Source organism: Nomascus leucogenys, chromosome 24 (genome assembly GCF_006542625.1).
Source record: "Nomascus leucogenys isolate Asia chromosome 24, Asia_NLE_v1, whole genome shotgun sequence".
NCBI classification, from domain to species: domain Eukaryota; kingdom Metazoa; phylum Chordata; class Mammalia; order Primates; family Hylobatidae; genus Nomascus; species Nomascus leucogenys.
The window spans coordinates 22925354-22947000 of NC_044404.1; the positions used below are offsets into that span (position 1 = coordinate 22925354).

At 53.2% G+C, this 21647-nt stretch overlaps 1 protein-coding gene across 4 annotated transcripts in view; it reads left to right on the forward strand.

The window, feature by feature from the left end:
* The window catches only part of EPHB2 (EPH receptor B2), a 208160-nt gene that overhangs the window by 153317 nt on the left and 33196 nt on the right, over positions 1 to 21647 (forward strand). For all 4 annotated transcript variants that reach the window (XM_030805557.1, XM_030805558.1, XM_030805556.1 and 1 more), the window contains exon 6: positions 15323 to 15447. In XM_030805557.1, coding sequence (XP_030661417.1) covers positions 15323 to 15447 — 125 coding nt within the window. The remainder of the gene's footprint in view (positions 1 to 15322; positions 15448 to 21647) is intronic.

A 21647-nucleotide genomic window follows, 5' to 3' on the forward strand; every position in this document is an offset into this window, starting at 1 on the left:
GCCAGGCTGCAGGAGGGCAAGTGAGTGGGCCCCTGAGCTGATCTTTCTGATGTAGGGTGGGGCCCACACGGTAAGCATGCAGGGATGCAGATATGGAAGTCCAGGCCCAGGAAGTCTTCCTGGAGGAGGTGGAATTTGACTTGCAGTTTGAAGGACCAGTCGAAATTTTTTCTTTAGAGATGGAGTCTTATATGTTGCCCAGGCTCATCTTGAACTCCTGGCCTCAAGTGATCCTCCTGCCTCAGCCTCCCAAAGTGCTGGGATTACAAACAAGAGCCGCTGCACCCAGCTGGTAGAATGTTGAAGGGAACAATAGAAAAAAATGGAATTCAGAAGGGAAGAAGGGCATTCCAAGGACATGGAAAGAGAGAGGGCACCTGGCTGGGCACAGTGGCTCACGTCTGTAATCCCAGCACTTTGGGAGGCCAAGGCGGGAGGATCACCTGAGGTCAGGAGCTCGAGACCAGCCTGGCCAACATGGTGAAGCCCCATCTCTACTAAAAATACAAAAATTAGCGAGGCATGGTTGCGGGCACCTGTAATCCCAGCTACTCAGGAGGCTGAGGCAGAAGAATTGCTTGAACCCAGGAGGCGAAGGTTGCAGTGAGCCGAGATCATGCCATTGCACTCCAGCCTGGGTGACGAGTGAAATTCTGTCTAAGAAAAAACAAGAGAGAGGAGAGGGCAACTGACTCCACCTGGTTGAGGGGTGCTTCCGTGCATGACCTCACTGCATCCTTGTGGCCTCTCTGAGAAGGAGGCATCCATGTCCCCATTTCACAGATGATGCTCAGACAAGTTGAGTCACAAAGCCAGGAAGAGTGAGAGGCAAGAATTGGCTAGGTCTGACAGACTCCAGTTCTTGGGCGAAGTCCTTGATGTGTCCACGGCACCTTGAGCTTGACTGTGGGTCTGATTGCGCATGTGAGGCTGTTTATTTGTGAGTGTGCTGTCACATGTGTTTGGTGCACATGTGTTTACAATGCATATGACTGTGGCCATGTGGGTTCTGTATACATGCATTTGTGAGTATGGATGTATCAAATTGCACCTGCAATCCCAGCTACTTGGGAGGCTGAGGCAGGAGAATCACTTGAACCCGGGAGGCAGAGCTTGCAATGAGCTGAGATTGTGCCACTGCACTCCAGCCTGGGCGACAAAGCGAGACTCTATCTTAAGAAAAAAAAAAAAAGTCAACAAGTGATAGAAAAGACCCCTAACAGATTAGAAAACCTCAGCTGTGCGTCTCTCTGGCTTGACAAAGCTCTGAGCTGGAGAAACCCAGGCCCCTAGAGGGGCTGGTGGAGAGGGAACTCTTTCTAACTGGTAGAAGCCGGAAGGACACCCCTGGAGGCCTTTCCCTGGTTGCAGGGAACTCTCCTACATCCATTTGGGAGCTCTGCAGGTGGAACTGCCTACTCAGGACACCTCAGCTTATTAGTAGCTAGGAGTGGTTCTGGGCTGCTGGGATGGACCCTGCTGTCTGGAGCTGGATGTACCCAGGAGTAGAGATGGGGCGGAGTATGGAAGTGAGGGGTTTCCAGGGAATAGGCACACAGGAAGAGCCTTCAGGATTGAAAGACAGAGAAGCAATGAGAAACAAGCACTGGTTTAGGAGCAGAGACCTAGGCTTGGCTTTGCCATTCATTTGCTGCATGACATTAGCAAATGAACGGCATTCATTTAGTCAGTGTATGAGTCAGCTACTCCTGCAATAATGCTGCCTAACAAAATCACCCCACAACTCAGCAGTTTAAACAATAAATATTTATTTTCTCACTCACTAGTGTGTGGGTCAGCTGGGGTTTGACTAATCTTGGCCACGCTCTCTGTGCTGGGCAGGTCTCCAGAATATGAGTTGGGTTCAGCCTGTTTCATGTGTCTCCTCATTCTCCTTGGACTGGCAGCCACCCCAGGCTTGTTTCTCTCAAGGTGAAGTGTAGGAGCATGAAGGGAGCCAACCATATCTCATTGGCCTAAACAAGTCCCATGGCCAAGCCCAGCATCAGTGGGATGGAGAAGTATACTCTGTCCACAGTGAGTGGGCCCTGCAGATTTACTTGGCAAAGGATGTGGGTACCTAATCCTATCACAGAAAAGGAAGAACTGGGGTCATTGATCTAATCTACCATGCACGTGAAAATCACTTCCTCTGAGGCCTCAGTTTCCCCCCCAAATTGTACATAAGAACTATATGTGAGCACAAGTTCCAGAACACAGATTTCTCTCTACCCCAGTCCTGCTGAATCAGAACCCCAGCCATAGACCCTGGGAATACGCATTGTTAACAAGTGACTCAGGTGTTTCTTACCATCAGACAAATTTGGGAAACTCAGGTCTGAGTGCGTCTAAACCCCTTGAAGCCCTCAAAGCCCTGAGGCTTTTGAAATTATAACAAGTCTTTCCCCCTCCTCTTTATTCCAAGCCCCTTGGCAAGCCCCTTCTCTTACAACTGCTCAGAGCCCAGCTGGGGGCTGTACAACCACACCATACCCCCACCCCATTATCCCCCTTTGCCAGATGAGGAAACTGAAGCCCAGAGAGGTAGAGTCGTTTATGCTAGGTCCTACTACTTAAGTGACCTCTACTAATATTTAAACCCAGGACCATGTGACTCCAAGTCTACACTGTTCTCCAGTGTAGTGTAGACACAGTATCTGCCCTTGAGGATGTATGTCCTAGTTGGAAAAATAAGACACAGACACAGAGCCTACATACAAGATGGCGTGGATGAGGACCCAAGAGGTGCTGGGGGAGATGAGGGAGATCACAGGCAGGAGAAATCATCCTCCTAGGGAATGAGCAAAGGGTATGTCCTGGAAGGCTTCCTGGAAGAGGAGGCATTTGAGCTTGACTTTGAAGAATGGAGAGGCTTCTAGCAAGCAGAGATGGAATCATACAGGAAGGAAGATGGCCTGGGAGAGGGAAGTACAGGAGGCAACTGGAGGGAGGATTCTTCTTTCTGTTCCTCCTAAGTATCAGGTTCCCCTGACACAGAGTCTTGGCACATGCTGTTCCCTCTGCCCGGAAAGGCTTTCTTATCCCATTCTTCCTTCAGGCCTCAGCTCATTTCACTGACCTTCCTGACTTGGTGGGACACCTCCCTCCCCAGCCCCAGCTCCATGGCCTTCTAGTTCCCGTGGTTGAAATTTTACCTTGTGTCATTGATCATTTAGTTCTTGTTCATCTCCCCCATCATCAGCACTCGCGGCGCACGATGCGTTTGCTTTTCCTCACCGTGGTTTTCCCGGCACCTAGAGGGGGCTGCACCACAGTGAACATTCAGCGAACATTTGCAGAAGGGTTTGGAGAAGCGTGGGGTGAGGTGGGGTGTGGAGAAGTGCAGTTGGGCTGGGAAACAAGGCTGGGGACTCGATTTCCAGACAAATGCATTCAGTGGTCAGTTTTAAACAGACCCTAAAATTCAATATATAAATATCTAGCTCATTGCCTTAAAAGGAAAAAGTGTTTCTTTTGGGCAAGTGACGGCCTTGCTCACAATCCCTTGGCATTCACCGGGGCCAGAACTGTCTTCTGACTTCATCCAGCCATCATGCCACCTTCGAACCACGCTCTGCCTTTCCAGAACACCTTTCTGCCTCATATTCATGAGTCGTGCTCATGGCCCCTGAGGAAGGAGGCTGGGCTGGGCTTAAGGGATAAGGAAACAGGGGTTGGGAGAGGTCATGCCACGTACCCAGGTGCACTCCGCTGGACAGTGGCAGACCCAAGAGTCAGTCTGGCTGTTCAGAGTGAGCCACACTACCCTCCTGCCTCTCCACACCCACAAACAAGACCACAGCAGAGAGGGGCAGAAGGGAGGGACAGAGGCTGAGCCTCAGGGTGGGCAGTCAGAGGAGAGCTTCTCTGAGGAGGTGGCATTTAAGCTGAGGTCCAAATGACAAGCAGACAGCCCTGCAGACCTGGGGGCTGGGAGGTGTAGCATTTCACTGATACAGGGCTTCTATCCAGTGCCCTTGGCCATTCTCCAGGGCTGCTCCGGACACACTCTAAGCCCTTTAAGTATCTCACCCTGAGCAAGCCCAGAACACCCCCACCTCTGCCAGCTTCCGGAGGTAGTGGGAAGGGTCTGTGCTTTGGAATCAAGAAGCCAAACCTGGCTTTGAGTCAAGCCTGGCTGCTCACCAGCATGCAGCCTTGGACAAATCACTCAGCTTATATCTGATTGCATCTTCCTCATGGACACCTTCACCCTCTCCTTACAGGAGGGTTTAGCTGTGAGGATTTCAGCTAAGCCATGCAAGGTGCCTCCCAGGTTGCTGGCACAGGTAGGCGCCTAAAACACAGAGATCATCCTCTATTCACTCTAATCCCCAAAACGGCTCACATTTGTCAAGTGCTAACTGTGTGCCAGGCACAGTGCTAAGCCCTTAACACTGAATCCTCACAACGATATGAGGTAGGTCCTCATTTCTCTGAGCCTCAGTTCCATCACCTACAAAATGGGCATTTATCTGTCATTACAGCCTTGCTAGCTGGTTGTGGACATTAACAAGAATGTGGACAGCACCTGGCACATAGATGGACAGTACATGGCAGCTTGGCTTAGTTCCGCATTGCTGCCAGAACAAAATACCTCAAACCTAGCAACTTAACACAATACACATTTATTATCTTACCGTTCTGCAGGTTCAGAAGCCTCGCGTGGGCCAGGTGCAGTGGCTCATGCCTGTAATCCCAGCACTTTAGGAGGCTGAGGCGGGTGGATCATGAGGTCAGGAGTTCGAGATCAGCCTGACCAACATGGTGAAACTCCATCTCTACTAAAATTACAAAAATTAGCTGGGCATGGTGGCGCATGCCTGTAATCCCAGCTACTCAGGAGGCTGAGGCAGGAGAATTGCTTGAACGCGGGAGGCGGAGGTTGCAGTGAGCAGAGATCGTGCCATTGCACTCCAGCCTGGGTGACAGAGCGAGACTCTATCTCAAAAAAAAAAAAAAAAAAAAAAAAAAAGACGTCTATCATGGATCTCATCAGGCTAAAAGCAGTGTTGGCAGGGATGTGTCCTTTCTGATGGTGCTAAGGGACAATCTGTTTTCTTGTTTAGAGGGGTTGTTAGCAGAATTCAATTCCACGTGGCTGTAGGAGTGAGGACTCTCTCCCCTTGCTGACCATCAGCTGGGGGCTGCCTGAGCTCCTCAAGGCCTCTCTTGGGTCCTTCCACAGAACCCCGACATCTCAGAAGCAGCGGCAGGGCATTGAGCTCTTCTCACTCTCCAACTCATTGGTTCTTTGACTCTCTGCTGGGAAAGGTTCTCTTCATGTAAGCACTCAAGAGATGAAGTTCAAGCTACCTGGATAATCCGGGAAAATCTCTCCATCTCAAGGGTCATAACCTTCATGATACCTGCAAAGTCCCTTTTGTCATGTAAGGTAACATATTCACAGATTCCGGGGATTAAGACATGAACATCTTTGGGGGGTCATTATTCTGCCTATCGCAGAAGTTAAACCTACATCAAATTAAAACTCAGCAGCGTTGGCAGAGGCCTTGGAGTTCACCTAGGGCAAACACCTCCTTTTAGAAGAAAACTGAGGCCCACAGAGGTTCCTTAGTGGCTACCCAAGATCCCACAGCACGTCCCCAATGCCCTGACCGGGTCTCTGTGACACCACTCCACATGGCTTTCTCGTGGAAAGACTTTCAACTCTCCAAAGCCTTTTCTGCCACTTGTGTTCTCTGATCCTCCTGCCCTGCTGTGGGGCGGGCACACAATGGCTCAGCCTCTGGAACTGGCATGAACGTGTACTCACCTACTTCTCTCCCTGGGGGACCAAGAGGATCAGAGAGAAATGGGCCAAGAGAGCCCCCTGTGCGCTCATGCCTGAGACCACGAGGTTCAAGAGGGAGATAGAGGGAGAGGGCACTTCCCTCCCTGGGCCAAGCCCTCCGCGTGCATCTTCCCCTTTGATCCTCCTAAGCATTCTGCAGAGAAGGCATTGCTGACCTAGAGTATCATTTAAGATTGGTTTTGGCTGCATATTCCAGGAAGAAAAATAACAGATAGCCACTGCCACAGTAGTGCTGGTTAACAATCAACCATTAACCACAAAGCCTACGGCATGGAATAAGAAGCACTTAGCTAGCTGGGGAGTCTCGGGGTTGACTGGATGGCGACGCTGGTCTTGGCTAGGTGCATTCTTAGGTTTGTAGTTCATCTGCTCCAGGTCACTCGGCGGCTCTTTGGGTTTTGTCACGTTTGGGGGTTGACTGCTGTCCACTGGTCTGGAGTGGCCCTGGAGGGGACAACAGGAGCAACAACTCTGCTCCAACATGTCTCAGCCTCCAGCAAGTCCGCCTGTGCATGTTTTCTCATGGCAATCACAGGGAACCAAGGCAGCAGGCACACACTAGCAAGGCCTTTTGCAAGCCTCTGCTTATATCATGTTGGCTTATATCCCATTGGCCGCCACAAGACACGTGGCCAAGCAAGAGTCAGAGAGAGAGAACTACATGAGTTACAGGGCAAAGGGTGTAGATACAGGGGGGTGATTAATACAACCAGTCTAACAGCGTGGCTTAGACTAAAGGGAGGTTTCTTTTTCTCATGTGTGAAGCATGTCAGAAGATAGGAGTACAGCAACTCCATGGAGCCATCAGAGATCCACACTCCTCAGCACACAGCTTCATGTCCTCATGGACCAAAATGGCTGCAAGGTCTCTGGCTATCACATCCATGTCTCAGTTTGCAGTGGAAGGAGGGTGAGAAGGGTAGGGCCCTCCCTTTTAAGGAAACTTCCTGGAAGTCCCACACATGCTTCAGTTTATATCTCATGGCCACTCTCATGGCCATATCTCATAGCCACTTCTAGCTGCCAGAGAGGTTCAGAAAATGTTGTCTTCTATTTGGGCACAATGTACCTAGCTAAGAACCAGGATTTTGTTAAGTTGAGAAAAAGAGGGAATGGATCGTTGATAGGCAATGAGTAGCATCTGCCACATCCCATTTTACAGGTAAGGCACCTAGGCTCAGAGAGAGGTAACTTGCCTACAGTCACACACTGGCCTAGGAGTAGAACAGCTGGCAGCTGAACCCTGAACGCCGCCTTTTCTCACCTTCACCGCCACCACTATTCCAGAGCACTCGCTACTCATGGTGCTGTTTGAGAATCTGAGCAGCCCAGCCAGCTGCATTTGGCTCACATCATCCTCTGACCCCTTAATCTGGGCCAAGTCCTGTGCTAATCACTTTACAAACAGGTCTTCATTTAACCTTCCTTGCCCATTCACAGAGGAGAAACTGAGGCACAGGAGGTGGAGGTAGGCTGCCCAGACCACCTGCTTTGAGGCCCAGGCTCTTAGCATCTTGCTAGTCCAGATGCTGGGGTAGGACTGTCCCACCAGGAGGCCAAAGGTGAGGTCAAGACAATTCCACAACCCACTCGGAGGTGAGTGATTGGATGTCTCCCAGCACAAAGCCCAGGGCCTGGCCTCAGCCCACTCATAGGCTACTTATGGGTAGGGCCAGGTAACCAGGGATAAAAGAAACCAAACTGGGCCTTACAGTCAGACAGACCTGGGTCCCTGCTGCCTGGGGTGTGGGGACATCCTGTCGGTCTCTTCCTTTCCTCATTGGTAAAAAGGGAGGGATTAACCCCTACCCCATCTGATTGTGAGGAAGGGGCCTGGCACCGGGCAGGCTCTGCTAAACATATGCTGGATCAAGGGGAGAGCGAATGAGCACATGAACAGCCAACTGCCCCCCTAGAGAGGGGCTCTTCTCAAGTTCAAGGAAAAAATAATAATAATGTCTCCTGGACCCAGTTTTTTATTTTTTTCATATGTTCCACAGAATGCTAGTTCCAAAAAACATTAATAACTATTATGTGAGAAAAGGCTTCTGAGGCCAAATGAGCCTGGGACCACCGGGTTAAACTGAGTTAACTGGGCGTCTTCCCCTGCGGGACTTCTCAGAGCCTTGAATTAAACACATGTGCAGTGTGAGTCTCCACAAGCAGATGGGCTACAACTCTGTGTTCCTCAAACTTCCTTAGCCACAGAATACTCAGTGCCACCCTAGCACCAGTTGTCCGCTTTTCCTTTTTTCTGTCCCATACCACTCTCTAAGAAGCCCATCAGAAAGAATCAAAGGCCCACTTTCTGGAAGTTTTATTTGCAGAAATTCGGTTGTAAGAATTATCGTCAGGTCATCCACAATTGCAGCCAGATCATCGGGGGTTAACTGCGTTGCTACGGGTTTGAGGGACTCAAAAAGCAGCTGTCCCATGATTAGCTGGGAATTCTAAGAGTCCCGTCCCAAGGAAACTGTCCCTGCTACAGACCCTGGAGAGGACTAGCGCAATGACAAGCAATTGTCCTGGAACTGTTGGCTGGCTGGTGGCAAGAGGCCCCACGTCACTGCAGCAGTTCCCAACTGTGGGTGGGCACAGGGCCTGGGGGAGAGGGAACCTGCCTTCCGCTGGCTGCTTGGGAAGTATTGCCTGAGGCCTCTGTTTTACTGGCCAGCCCACAAGGTCGGTAGACTCGGGTTCCTGAGGGGGCCAGAAAAGGGGAGAATCTGCCTGGTCCCCGCTTTTCCCTTTCTCCCTCCCTTCCTTCCTCACTTTCTCCCTTCCTTCCTCCTTCCTGTCTTCCTTTCTTCCTCCAGTAAATATTGGTCATGCACCTACTCCAAGCCACACACTGTTTCAGGCTCTGGGGATAAAGGATTGAATGAGAGACAAGGTCCCTGACCTCAGATAGTGCTGGTGCTATGACAAAAATAAAATGAGTATGAGAAGGGGCTACTGGAGGAAAGAGGTAGTCCAGGAGGACATCTCGGAGGAGGTGACATTTGAGCTGAGACGTCAATGAAGAGGAGGATTTGGCCATGGAAGATGTGGGGGAAGAGGTTTCCAAGCAGAAACACCATGGGGCCAAGGCCCTGAGGCAGAACAGAAAGGCTGCCAGTGTGGACAGCTTGGGAGGGAGGGGGCAGGCAGAGGGAGGTGGCAGACACCAGGCAGCTGGGCCTTGTGGGCCACAGTAGTGTGTCTGTGTCTTATTCTGGGTGCAGGGGGAAGCCGCTGAGGGTCGTCAACAGGGAGTGAAGACATCAGGGAGACATTGGGATCTGCAAGTCTGGGGCTTGGGATGGGGTCTCCGACTGTCTTGTGCCCAGCGACCTCTCCCCCACTCCCCTGGAGCTCAGGGATCTTCGGACCAGTGAAAGGGTCGTAGCTCCAGGCTGTGAGGGGAAGCTGAGCCAATCCCCAAGCCCACCCACCTCTTGCAGCAACCAGGGGCACAGGCTGCTGGCTTCCTGTCCTGTCCTGGGATCCTAGTCCCAGAAGACCCTGAGAGACCACCCCATACAACCCCTTCATGCCCTGAGAAGGAAACGGAGGCACACAGAAGGAAGGCTCCTTCCCCAAGTCTCAGCCAAGGAAGGGGCTGAACTCCCCTCTGGGGTTCACTGAGGGCAGCAGGGCCCCTGACCACCTGCTCCAGACAAGCAGGCCCCGCCTGGCCGGCCTCCCCCTGCCCCTTTCGGCCACAAGCCTCTTTTGTGCTTGCTCCCTGGGGCTCCATCTCCTTGCAGGGGTCACAGGGCACCGCTGACCCCATCCCCCTGTCGGCGTGCCCGGCTGGTAATTGAAAATACCAGAATTCCCTGATGACCAACTTACAGGGAAACCTGACACCCCAGGGTGGGCGGTGGGCAGCAGGAGGGGTGGGAGAGCATCCAGCTGTTCCCTTTTCTCCGCCGTTAATCCCCCTGGATTCCAGGAGAAAGGCCAGCCCTGCTGGCCCCCACTGGCCCGCCTTGATCATCTTCCTGGCAAATGCCGCCTCCTTGCCACGCCTGGGGTTACAGGACTTATGGGATCAGAGCCCGGGTGAGCTGCCTGTAACCCAAGCCTGCCAGCTACGCCTGCCAGGCCCAGACCCCCAGGGCCGCGTGGGACCTGCCTTCACCAGCAGCTGAGCTCCCAGAGCTGGGGCGGGCCGGGTGGGTGGTAGGTGAGTCAGCGGGATCCAGGCGGGGTTAGCTCTGCAGCAGCAGGAAGGGAGCTGGACCAGGGTGTCCTCAGGGGCCCTCGGAGGTCTGCTGGTTTCCAGACCTCCCTGGTCAGCCAGCATCAGCCACAGCCAGTGGAGGGGAAAGGATGTGTTGGACCTGGGTGAGCCTGGTTAAAATCCCAGCTCCACTGCTTGCTGTGTGGCCTTGGGCAAGTTACTTCACACTTCCGTGCCTCCATGTCCTCATCTGTAAAATGGGTATAACGGTAATACCAGCCTTGTAGGGTTGATAGGAGCATGAAGTGAGTTAACAGATGTGAAGCATGTGGTTTGCCGTTAGCTGCACGGCCTTTCCCTTTTTCTGGGCACCATGGGGCATACGGGGGCTGTCAGAATGGCAGGCTGAATGACAAGCTTGTTTTAGTTGAGGAGCAGGTTGCCACCCCTACTAGTCCTTCTGTGGCTCCCCAGTACCTCAGGACTGGAAGTTTGGCCCCCAACTTCCTCGGCAGCCTTGTCTTTTCCCCTCTCATGGAACTCTTTGTATGGCTGCTCCAAGACCCTCTGAGCTCCAGGGCCCTATATAAAGAGTGTAGCCCAGGCAGGTGAGGGGGTCAGGCTCGGCAGAAGCCAGGCTGCAAGCAGCCGCGTGGCAGGTGGATCATATACTAGACCAGGACTCAGCTGTTTCTGGCTCTAGTCCAGCTCTACCACTACCAGCTGTGTAGCCTTGGACAAGTCACTTTCTTTTTCTGGTCCTGAATCCACTAGTCCTCCAGGTGTGGTCCACAGACCAGCAGTTTCAACATCACCTGGGAGTTTGCTAGAAATGCACATTCTCAGGCCCCACCCCAGACCTGTTGAAGTAGAATCTCAGTGGGGGGTGTTGTGAGAAGGCCAGCAATGTGAATTTTAATAAACTCTCCTGGTTATCCTTATGCCCATTCAAGTTTTAAAAGTGCTGCAATCTAGAGGGATACATTCTACAATTGTCCTTTGTTGGGAGGTGAAACTCCAGAGAGAGATGTGAACAGAACAGCCTCTGCTGAAATCCCAGAGGGTGATGTGAACAGAGCAGCTCTGCTGAACTCCCTAAAGATGGTGTGAATGGAGCAGCTCCTGCTGAATTCCCAGGGAGAGGTGTGAACGGAGCAGCCTCTGCTGAAATCCCTGAAGGTGGTGTGAACAGAGCAGCCTCTGCTGAACTCCCAGGGAGAAGAGTGAATGGAGCAGCCCCTGCTCTTGTTCAAGGCTGAATCACTTTGACCAAGTCCTAAAATGGGAGCCTGGACCCCAGAGCTCCATGCCGCTTCTGAGTCTTACAGCTTCCCCAGTGCCTAGCATGGTGCCCATCCTGGGACAGGCACTCATTTAGTTGAAAAACAATATGCTTCCTCCCATTAAGCTGCGAGTCCCTGAAAGGCTGGGATGCTGTGAGATTCCTCTCCAGAGCCCCAACACCCAGTATCATGTTGGTTGGCATCATAGCAACTCCATGAACTGAAGAATTCTTCACAATGTCTCCCTCCTGAGGGGCGCCCAGCACCCCGCTCAGACCTTCACATGCATTTCCGCTGCCTTCTCACAGCGTCCTGGCCAGGTGAGGGTTCCTACTTGATAGGTATGAAAACAGGCTCAGCAAGGCTAAAAGTACCTGCTCAAGGCCACACATGAGTGAGTGCAGGAGCAGGGAGCTGCATACAAGTCTGTCGGACTCCACCCCCAGGGCTCCCCACCGCTAGGCTAGACGGCCTTGCCAGGGACTGGATGGGAGCGTCCTGACCTGGGCACTGTGCGGGTCTAGGCATGAAGCAGTAGGTGAGCGAGCACACCTGGCAGCAGCGCAATCCAAATACTCCTCACCCGTCCTTGCCCTTGCGGGCTCTGTGTGTCTGATGCTCCGTTGATGTAATACACATCAACATGCTGTAAGATAGCAGCATGCCTCTGACTCCACCCTTCACACATCCCTCCCCACTGCTTGGCTGGCCCTCTGGGAGACAGACCCAGTATTTCAAGGAGCCCTGGAGGCTGCCTCACCCAGCCCCTCACCCCAGAACTGTCCTCAGGCCCCTGGAGGCAGGGGTCGGGGGGCATCACTCCCAGAATCTCTGGCAGCTGAGTTTCAAGCATCCTCCTTAGCTTCTCAGAGCACCCCCTGTCACACCCCACCTCCACCAGACACACAGAGACCCAGTGGTCAGCCCCTGTGGGTTGGATGAAAGGGGCTGAGAAGCTGGGGGGAGGCATGGGGATTGGGGTGCTTCCCGGGCCAGCACAAGGGATGAGCCCCCCGATTGGCCCTGGTCTGTGACACTCCAGAAGGGCCTTATTTTGTTGTTTCACTGGGACACCGACCACTGACAAGCCCGTGACAGGGGCAGACAGCCTGGACTTCATAAAGAAGCTGGACCCTCGGCAGTCCAGGAGAGCAGAACACTCAACTCCTCACAAAGGCAGTGCCACGGGGAGGGGGGACGCTGGGGCTGGAGGCAGGTGGGAAGTAGGAACTGCTTTGAGGCCCAGAGGGGGTCATAGCTAGGGCAGGATGACTCAGCTCCAAGCCCACCTCAGCTCCTCGCCAGCTGTGTGACCTTGGGGAAGTCACTGTGCCTCTCTGAGCCTCTTATTCCTCTTCTGCAAAGTGCAGATATTGACCCCCATCCTACATGATTGTTGAGGGGGTTAAATGAGATGCCGCAAGTCCATGCTCAGTGCACTGTGGCAGGTGACACCCGCAAACACCCACGGCGCTGACCACATGCCAGGCGCTACACTGAGCACACAACCAGACCCCTGATCCCAAGAGGCCAATGCCCCTGGCAGGGCAAGGAGCCGAGCTGAGGGTCAGGCAGCCTCCCCTGGGTGTAAAAGGAACAGAGGCTCATCAGGGCCGCGTGGACCAGGGTCTAAGTCCTTCTTGCAGGTGCTGCCACCTCATCTGGCGTGTCTCGGGACAATTTTCCACAGCTCCTTGGGGTGCCAGAGGGGAGTCTGGACCTGCCCAGGCCCACGCTGGCCCCCAGGCTCATTCTCGGTGTGGAGGGCTGCAGAGGAAGGACTGGCAGGGAATATTGGAGCCTCAAGGCCTCAGAGATCTTCTAGCCTGGCCAGGGGTGCCCAGGAGGAAGCCAGGTCTAGAGGGGAGGCAGCTTGCCTAGGTCACACAGCCAGTTAGCAGCAAGGCAGAGAGGCAGCCTAGGGGCAGACACAGAGCAGGAAATGGGTGAGTCAGCTCCAGCCTTCAAACCCCACAGCCGATGTTCAGGTTCCCCTGAGCTCCTACCAGGCCTGCTCCACACTCACATCCCATATGGTCAGAGCCCCCGCAGAGCAGGACTTGGGGCTGGGAGAAGTGTCAGCCTCCACTTTCCGGTGTCCTTGTATTGGCTGAGACAGGACATCTGCTTGTCACAGACCCGCCCAGGAAGGAGGAAAGAATGCAGGAGGTGCTCCCTTCACCCTGGTGAGTCCTCAGCCCCTCCTGGGACCACGAAAATCTCTGGCCCAGAGAAGCAAGGCTTGCCAGAGTCACACCGCGGGTGTGGGGACCACATTGAGAGTCCCTCTCTGGCCAGTCCCACTCTGGAACAAACAACTGCTCTGGCAAGATGCAGACCTGGGTCCAAATCCCGGCTCCCCACTGACTGTGTGATCTCAGGAAGCCGCGTGCACCTCGGAACTTCAATGTCTTTACCTGTCAGCAGGGGTGATCCACCCTCTCATCAACAGTCAACTCAGGAAGCGTGTGTAAAGGGCCCAGGGCCATGTCTACACAGAGTTGATGCTTCCTGGAGGTTTGCTCCATGTGAGAAGGAGGCAAAAAGACAGCAGGCCGGAAGCATTATGAAATAAGGACTCAAGAACGGGCTGTTTGCCATGGACGTACCTCGGCACCTCAGGCAGTTCACACCCCCTCTCTTGACCTCAGTTTCCAAGACTGCAAAATAAGGGAATTGGGCCAGGCATGGTGGCTCACACCTGTAATCCCAGCACTTTGAGAGGCTGATGCAGAAGGGGATCACTTGAGCCCAGGAGTTCGAGACCAACCTGGGCAACATGGTGAAACCCCGTCTCTATAAAAAATACAAAAATTATGCCAGGCACAGTGTCTCATGCCTGTGTAACCCCAGCACTCTGGGAGACCAAGGCAGGTAGCTCACCTGAGGGCAGGAGTTTGAGACCAGCCTGGCCAACATGGTGAAACTCTGTCTCTACTAACAATATAAATATTAACCAGGTGTCGTGGTGCACACCTATAATCCCAGCAACTCAGGAGGCTGAGGTAGGAGAATCGCTTGAACCCGGGAGGCAGAAGTTGCAGTGAGCCAAGATCATGCCACTGCACTCTAGCCAGAGTGATAGAGCGAGACTCCGTCTCAAAAAAACACAAAAAAACAAAAATTAGCCAGGCATAGTGGCACACACCTGTGGTCCCAGCTACCTGGGAGGCTGAGGTAGGAGGGTCACTTGAGCCCAGGAAGTTGAGGCTACAGTGACCTGTGTTCATGCCACTGCACTCCAGCCTGGGCAACAGAGTCTCAAAAAATAACAATCATAAAATCAAATGAGGGAATTGTACTAAGGTATTTCTTCTCCCCGCTCTTTGAGACAGAGTTTCGCTCTTGTTGCCCAGGCTGGAGTGCAATGGCACTCCAGAAACCTCTGCCTCCCGCGCTCAAGCGATTCTCCTGCCTCGGCCTCCTAAGTAGCTGGGATTACAAGCGTGCGCCACCATGCCTGGCTAATTTTGTATTTTTAGTAGAGACGGGGTTTCACCCTGTTGGCAAGGCTGGTCTTGAACTTCTGACCTCAGGTGATCTGCCTGCCTCAGCCTCCCAAAGTGCTGGGATTACAGTCATGAGCCACCACACCCAGCCGTGTACTAAGGTATTTCTAAGCATCCTTCTAGCACTGCACACAGCCCCCCTGACTACTTATCTCACCTCTGTGAGAGCACTCACAGCACTGGTGGGAGGAATGAGAGGGGGAAATGACTGATTGATTTTATTGAGATGAAATTCACATGACATACAATTAACCATTTCTATCTCTACTGTCTCTCAACTTGATGTGGCCTGAGCTTCCCCAGGGCTGATGAAGTCATTAGTGTCTGACCTGAAGGTGCCCCATGAGAGCTCAGCAGCAGCACCCATAGCCCTGCATGAGCCCCTCTTCCCCCTGTCGGCTCCCGGAAACTGGCTGTGTGGGCTCAGCCAGATGCCCTTCCCTCTCTGATCCCACAGTTCCCCACCTGTCCGAGCACCTCTGAGGGTGGGCCGGAAGCCGCACCTTCTCATGCCTCCCTGACCCCTGACCTCTGGCCTCTCTTCCAGCTCCGTCGGCAGTGTCCATCATGCATCAGGTGAGCCGCACCGTGGACAGCATTACCCTGTCGTGGTCCCAGCCGGACCAACCCAATGGCGTGATCCTGGACTATGAGCTGCAGTACTATGAGAAGGTACCTATGGGCTGGGTGCTGTCCCCATCACCCACCTCCCTGAGGGCCCCTCTCCCAGGCCTCAGCCTGGGAGTTCTGTCCCACCACAAGACGAGACACATTGGTGCAGCAGAAAGAGCACTGGCCTTGGAGTCAAGCTGCCTGGCTCCCAATCCGGCTCCACTCCTCCCCACTGTGAGACCTCAGGCAGGTGCCTTGACCTCTCTGGATCTCACTTTTCTGGTCTGGAGGATCTGCCCAGCAATCTCAGTGAAATGCAACAGTCACATCCCTTTCCCCACCACGACCCTTTCATCTTGACCTCAGTGGCTTGATGTTGTGAAAAACTGGGTTTCCAAAAAGCTGCACTTATGAAGTGATAATTAGTCACTCACCTCTTCTTCGATAGAGATTTGAAACTGCTCAAGAGAGCTTCCGCCCGCCCTGCTCTGATTCCTGCTAAAACACCCACTTTCACTCACCTGCATGCCCTTTGCATGGGGAGAGGTGATTTCACGTTGAGCTTTTAAATCAGACCTTAATTACTCCCTTCGGGGACCCAAGTTGGAAGCCCCTGGGATGGTAGGAGCACTGGACTAGGAGTGAGAAGCCGTAGGTTCAAATCCCAGCTCTGTCCTTCACCAGCTATGTGACCTTGGGCAGGTGTCTTTCTCCCTCTAAACCTCAGTTTCCGCCTGTGTCGAGTGTGGGTGAGACCCCTTGCGGGGAGCTATGCGTGTTACGGAGAAAAGGCAGCACAGCACCCAGCATGGGACCTGGCCCTCAGCAGAGGCCATGTGTGTCCCTGGCCTTCCTCCTCTGCCCTGCCTGCTGCACAGTGGGCAATGGTGACAGGATGGGAGGCCAGGTGGATGTGGGGCCTGCACAGAACAGGGGCCAGGAGGTAGACAGCACAATTGCCCACCAACATGGCTGGACATCAGAGGCCCCAGGAAGCCTCTCCTTTGAATGTTCACTTCTCTTACCTGCTCCAGGAAGCAACAAACAGCCACAGAGGCTGCAAGGGCCCCTGGGAAAGGCATCGCAGGGCTTCCATTCAGACTCAGGTGTCAATGACTGACAGGGAGGCCTTTCGCTGAGGGCAAGCCCACGGGGAACTGCAAATGGATAGAAGGGCTCTCCCTGAAGGCTGAGAGGAAGGGTGCAGACAATTGCAGCCAGTCCTGCTGGAGCCCGACTTTCTAGGGCCCAGCCCGGCCTTTGCACTCTGTTAACTCCTGGATCGGCTAACCAGGCCGGTCTCCAGGGCTGTTCAAACACTTACCCAGCCTTTGCCGGCTGTCTTACCATTGCTTGCGTGCGTGTTCATCCCGTCCCCTAGGCAGTGCATTCCAAGAGGTCAGGGGCTACGTCTCCATTCACCACCTTCTCCCCGGCACCCGGGCCTGGCACCAAGGAGACACTTGATCAATATCGGTTGAATGAACAAGTGAATGAATCCCTTCCCTTGTGCCCTGGCCCCCAAACACCACCTGGGACTTCATGCCTGCCGTCCCCCCACCCACCCACCTTGCTGCCCACCCTTTTCCCTCATCCTCCCCTCATCTCTGCCTGTTGGAATCTTCAGGGTCCCTCCCAAATGTCACCTCCACCACAAGTGAACATGGACTCTGCCCCTCTCTTAGAGCACTGCATGTGGGCGGAGGGTGCCTGTGTCTCCCGTAGGGGCCATGGACACTGAAGGAATGAATTATGTGAATGAATGAGAGACACGAGTGATGGAGCCTGTGAATGAAAGAGGGAACTGGCTGGGCACGGTGGCTCATGACTGTAATCCCAGCACTTTGGGAGGCCGAGACGGGCGGATCACCTGAGGTTAGGAGTTCGAGACCAGCCTGGCCAACATAGCAAAACCCCATCTCTACTAAAAATACAAAAATTATCTGGGCATGGTGGCGCACGCCTGTAATCCCCAGCACTTTGGGAGGCCGAGGTGTGTGGATCACGGGGTCAGGAGTTCAAGACCAGCCTGACCAACATGGTGAAACCCCATCTCTACTGAAAATACAAAAATTAGCCCGGCGTGGTGGCGCACACCTGTAATCCCAACTACTCAGGAAGCTGAGGCAGGAGAATCACTTGAACCCAGGGGACGGAGGTTTCAGTGAGCCGAGATCACACCACTGCACTCCAGCCTGGGTGACAGAGTGAGATGCTGTCTCAAAAAAAAAAAAGAGGGAACCAGTGGGTGGCTGGATATGGATGGGTAGATAAATGGATGAATTCCTTCTGTCTAAACTGCTCCTATCCCTACATTCTCCACCTGGCCAGCTCTGACTCAACCTTCCAGATCTCAGCCTAACATCACCTCCTCAGAGAAGCCCTCCATCACTGCCTAGATGCCATCCAGCGCCCCATTTCATCTTCTCCTTGTGCCTTGCCCTTCTGCGTAGCATTTATCACAATTATCATTTTTTAAGTGTTATTGAGTAATTAGGTATTTACTACCTCTACATTGAGCTAGATAGTAAGTTCCTTGAGGGTGAAGATCTTGCCACGATCTCTGCTGTGTCCCCGGTGCCTGGCGCACAGTAGGTACTCAAGAGCTGTTTGTTGGATGACTCAGGAAGTGGCCACACGAGGGCCTGAGCTGTGGGTGGTGTGAGGAAGCAGCCCCACCTCTCAATGGGCCCTGGGGGGCCTCAGAGGAGCCGGAGTCCTGGGTCGCCAAACCAGCCGCTCCAGGCTCTGCAGGAGCCAGTGTCTGCTCCCCGCAGCAGGAATAGCTTAGCAACTCAGAACGCAAAAAGGAAAAAAAAAAAAAAACTAATTAAGAAGCTTTGTGATTACATGAAACTGAAAGCGTTTGTCCCCAAAGACGGGCAACGGAAATGAGGAATCCCAGCGCGGGTCCTGCCTGCGACCCATTTCCTACCACAGCGGGCAGGCCTGAGGAGGCTGCTGGAGGTGTGAACCGGGAGGCAGCTCTGCCCTACTTTCCGCCACAGCCCGAGCATCCCCAGGCCGCTGCTGGGGGTGGCAGGACCTGCAGGATCTGCAGCAGCCAAGGTTACCACCTGCTCACATTTCATGAGCACTTGCTATGTGCTAAGCACGTCACCTCTAGCATCTCATTTATCCTCACCACGGGGCTCTTCACCCCATTGAATGGAAGGGGAAACTGAGGCACGGAGAAGTTCCATAACTTGTTCAAGAGGATCCAACAAGGATTTGGACCTATGGTCTCACTCTTTACTTGGCTCTCCTGCCTCCCAGATTTTTTTCCCCAGGGATGCTTCTGGAATGACCTTTAAGAGGTAGACAGGGCCAGCCCCTGCCATGGAGAACGTTAGGCATAAATGGTGAGGGGGGTCAGGCGGTGAAAGGCTGAAGGCACGACAGCCTGAGGTACACCTGTGATGAGACGTGGCCCTACTTCTTTCAGTCCCTCCCCCAGGGCCTGGGGTACAGAGAGGGACAGCCAGTGGGGAGATGGACACTGGTTCACTCAACTTTCACTCTCACCAGCTTTGGGTCAGGCACTAAGCTGGGTACCAGGAATCCTGAGGGTGACCAGGTGGCTCGGAGGCCTCAGGGACTTCACAGTCCAGGGAAAAAGAGTCAGACACTGAGAGCCATGAGACAAGGTGTGACACTAGCCACAGAAGGGTCAGCAAAGGTCCCGGGAGGGCACCAATAGGGGCCCACAGTCATGGCATGAGTGAGGGAAAGCCTTCATTCAGTGACACTTGAGCTGAGTCTTGAAAGATGCTAGGAGTTCACCAGACAAACACGCAGGTGGGAACACAGTTGTTCTAGGCATCAGGAATCGCAGGTGCAAAGGCCCTAGGGCAGGAATGTGTGGGCTGCGTTCAGGAAACAGACAAGGCGAGTGTGGCAGAAGCAGAAGCGAGAGCATCAGGGGAGGAGGTTGGGAGGGAGGCTAGGCTAATTGTCAAGGGCCTTCCAGCCTTGGGAGTCTGGATTTGATTTAAAGTATGTTGGGATGGCTCTGGAATGATGCAATCTGACTCAGATTCCTTTAAAGATCCCTGTAGCTTGCTGTGTGGAGAATGGATTCCAGGGAGACATGGAGACCCAGGGAGCACCTGTACAGGGCTCCCAGGGGATGCTAAGTGAGAAATGATGGTAGGTAGCATGGGCTGGGGGAGTTGGCAGCGGCGATATCAAATGCCAGCAAAGTCTATTTTTTTTTTTTTTTTTTTTTTTTTGAGACAGAGTTTCGCACTTGTTGCCCAGGCTGGAGAGCAGTGGCGCGATCTTGGCTCACCACAACCTCCACCTCCTGGATTCAAGCGATTCTCCTGCCTCAGCCTTCCAAGTAGCTGGGATTACAGGCATGCACCACCATGCCCGGCTAATTTTATATTTAAAGTAGAGACGGGGTTTCTCCATGTTGATCAGGCTGGTCTCAAACTCCCGACCTCAGGTGATCCGCCTGCCTCAGCCACCCAAAGTGCTGGGATTACAGGGGTGAGCCACCGCGTCCGGCCAGCAAAGTCTATATTTTAAAGCCCGGAGGACCCAGGAAATGTGAAGGGTGACTCCTAGGAGATGAAGGTGCCTTTTCCTGAGGCAGATGCAGGTTTGTGATTTGTAGGTGTGGTGCTTACAAAGCTTACAAAGGGGTTGGGGTTCAGGGAGGATAGAGAACAGCAGCCAGGAGAGTGTGCAGAGGAAGAACCAGAAGATAGGATTCCGGAGAATGCCAGGGTTTAAGGAGGGGAAGAAAGCAGAGTTGATGAAAATATTAGAGGAGGTGCTGGCAGAGAGGTAGGAGCAGAACCAAGAGTCATATCTGTCCCTGACCTCTCAGACAAGTCTGTGATATGCCAGCCACCACCACCAGGGAGGGACAGCTAGGCTGCAGGTGGTAGGATTTATTCCAGCAAGTCCACAGCCGGCTCTTACCTAACACGGGGATCCTCCTTGTGTCTGCTATTCGATTCTTTCCTGAATGCTCCAATCTTCCTAAGAAGGGAAGTCAGATTCTGAGCCCTGCAGGCCCGTGCGGCCCCCACCTCCACCTCTTTCCCCCTCCTTTCCTTCTTCAGAAAGGGCTCTCTAGGAGCGGGCCCTTCGTTTGGCCTTCCCCAAGCCCCACTGGGATTTCCTAGCCTGCCCGGAGTCCGGAGCTGACAACTCCATTGCTAGATGGCTTCTGGAGGCCACTGATGAATGGCGGTGGCCTTGTGCAGACCCAGGCCTGGCTGCTTCCGTCAGTTCCAACGCCCCAGGGGAGGTGGCCTCCTTTGGCAGGTACCCCAAAGCACACAGGTTTAGGATCCCCCTGGTCCCCCAAGAACTCAAGGAGAAGAGCCATTCCTGAGGCCACCTGTGGTCGATGGACCCTGGTAGCCCACATCGATTTTAGAATTTATTTAACAGAAAGTGAAGAGGAAGGACATTCCAGGCAGAAGGAGCGAAGGTTGGAGGATGGGGGGTGAACTATGAAAGTTCAGGCCATGTTCAGGTTGTTGCCCAGTACCTGGAGTAGGATCTACCTGGAGAGGTTTGTCCACTCATTTATTCACTTTTGCATTCATCTATCCATTTAATGAACATGGGAAAGGGCTTACTCTATAATGGTTTTTTTGTTTGTTTGTTTTTTGGGTTTTTTTTTTTTTTAGACAACAGAGTTTTGCTCTTGTTGCCCAGGCTGGAGTGCCATGACGCAATCTCAGCTCACTGCAACCTCCGTCTCCTGGGTTCAAGTGATTCTCCAGCCTCAGTCTCCCAAGTAGCCTGGATTACAGGCATGTGCCACCACACTCGGCTAATTTTTTGTATTTTTAGTATTTTTAGTAGAGACGGGGTTTCACCATGTTGGTCAGGCTGGTCTCGAACTCCTGACCTCAGGTGATCCAGCCCTCAGCCTCACAAAGTGCTGGGATTACAGGTGTGAGCCACTGCACCCAGCCTCTATGATGGTTTTGATGTTAACAGTGATGGTGGGAGCCAACATTTATTAAGTATTTTTATGTGCTGGAGACTGTGCTAAAAAGCTTTACCTGTATTTTCCTTTCAAATCTCCACAACCACCTTTTGTGGTACCTACTCGCATTAACCCACTTTAGAGATGAGAAAACCGAGGCCTGGAAGGCTTAAGACATGCACCCAATGCCTCACTGGCCCTAAGCTACCAGGTAAGTGCTCAGACTAAGGACTAGTGGATTTCATACTGAATCTCTTCCCATCGCCCTTGGTGCTTAATCACTGTTCAGATAAAGGTACCCCAG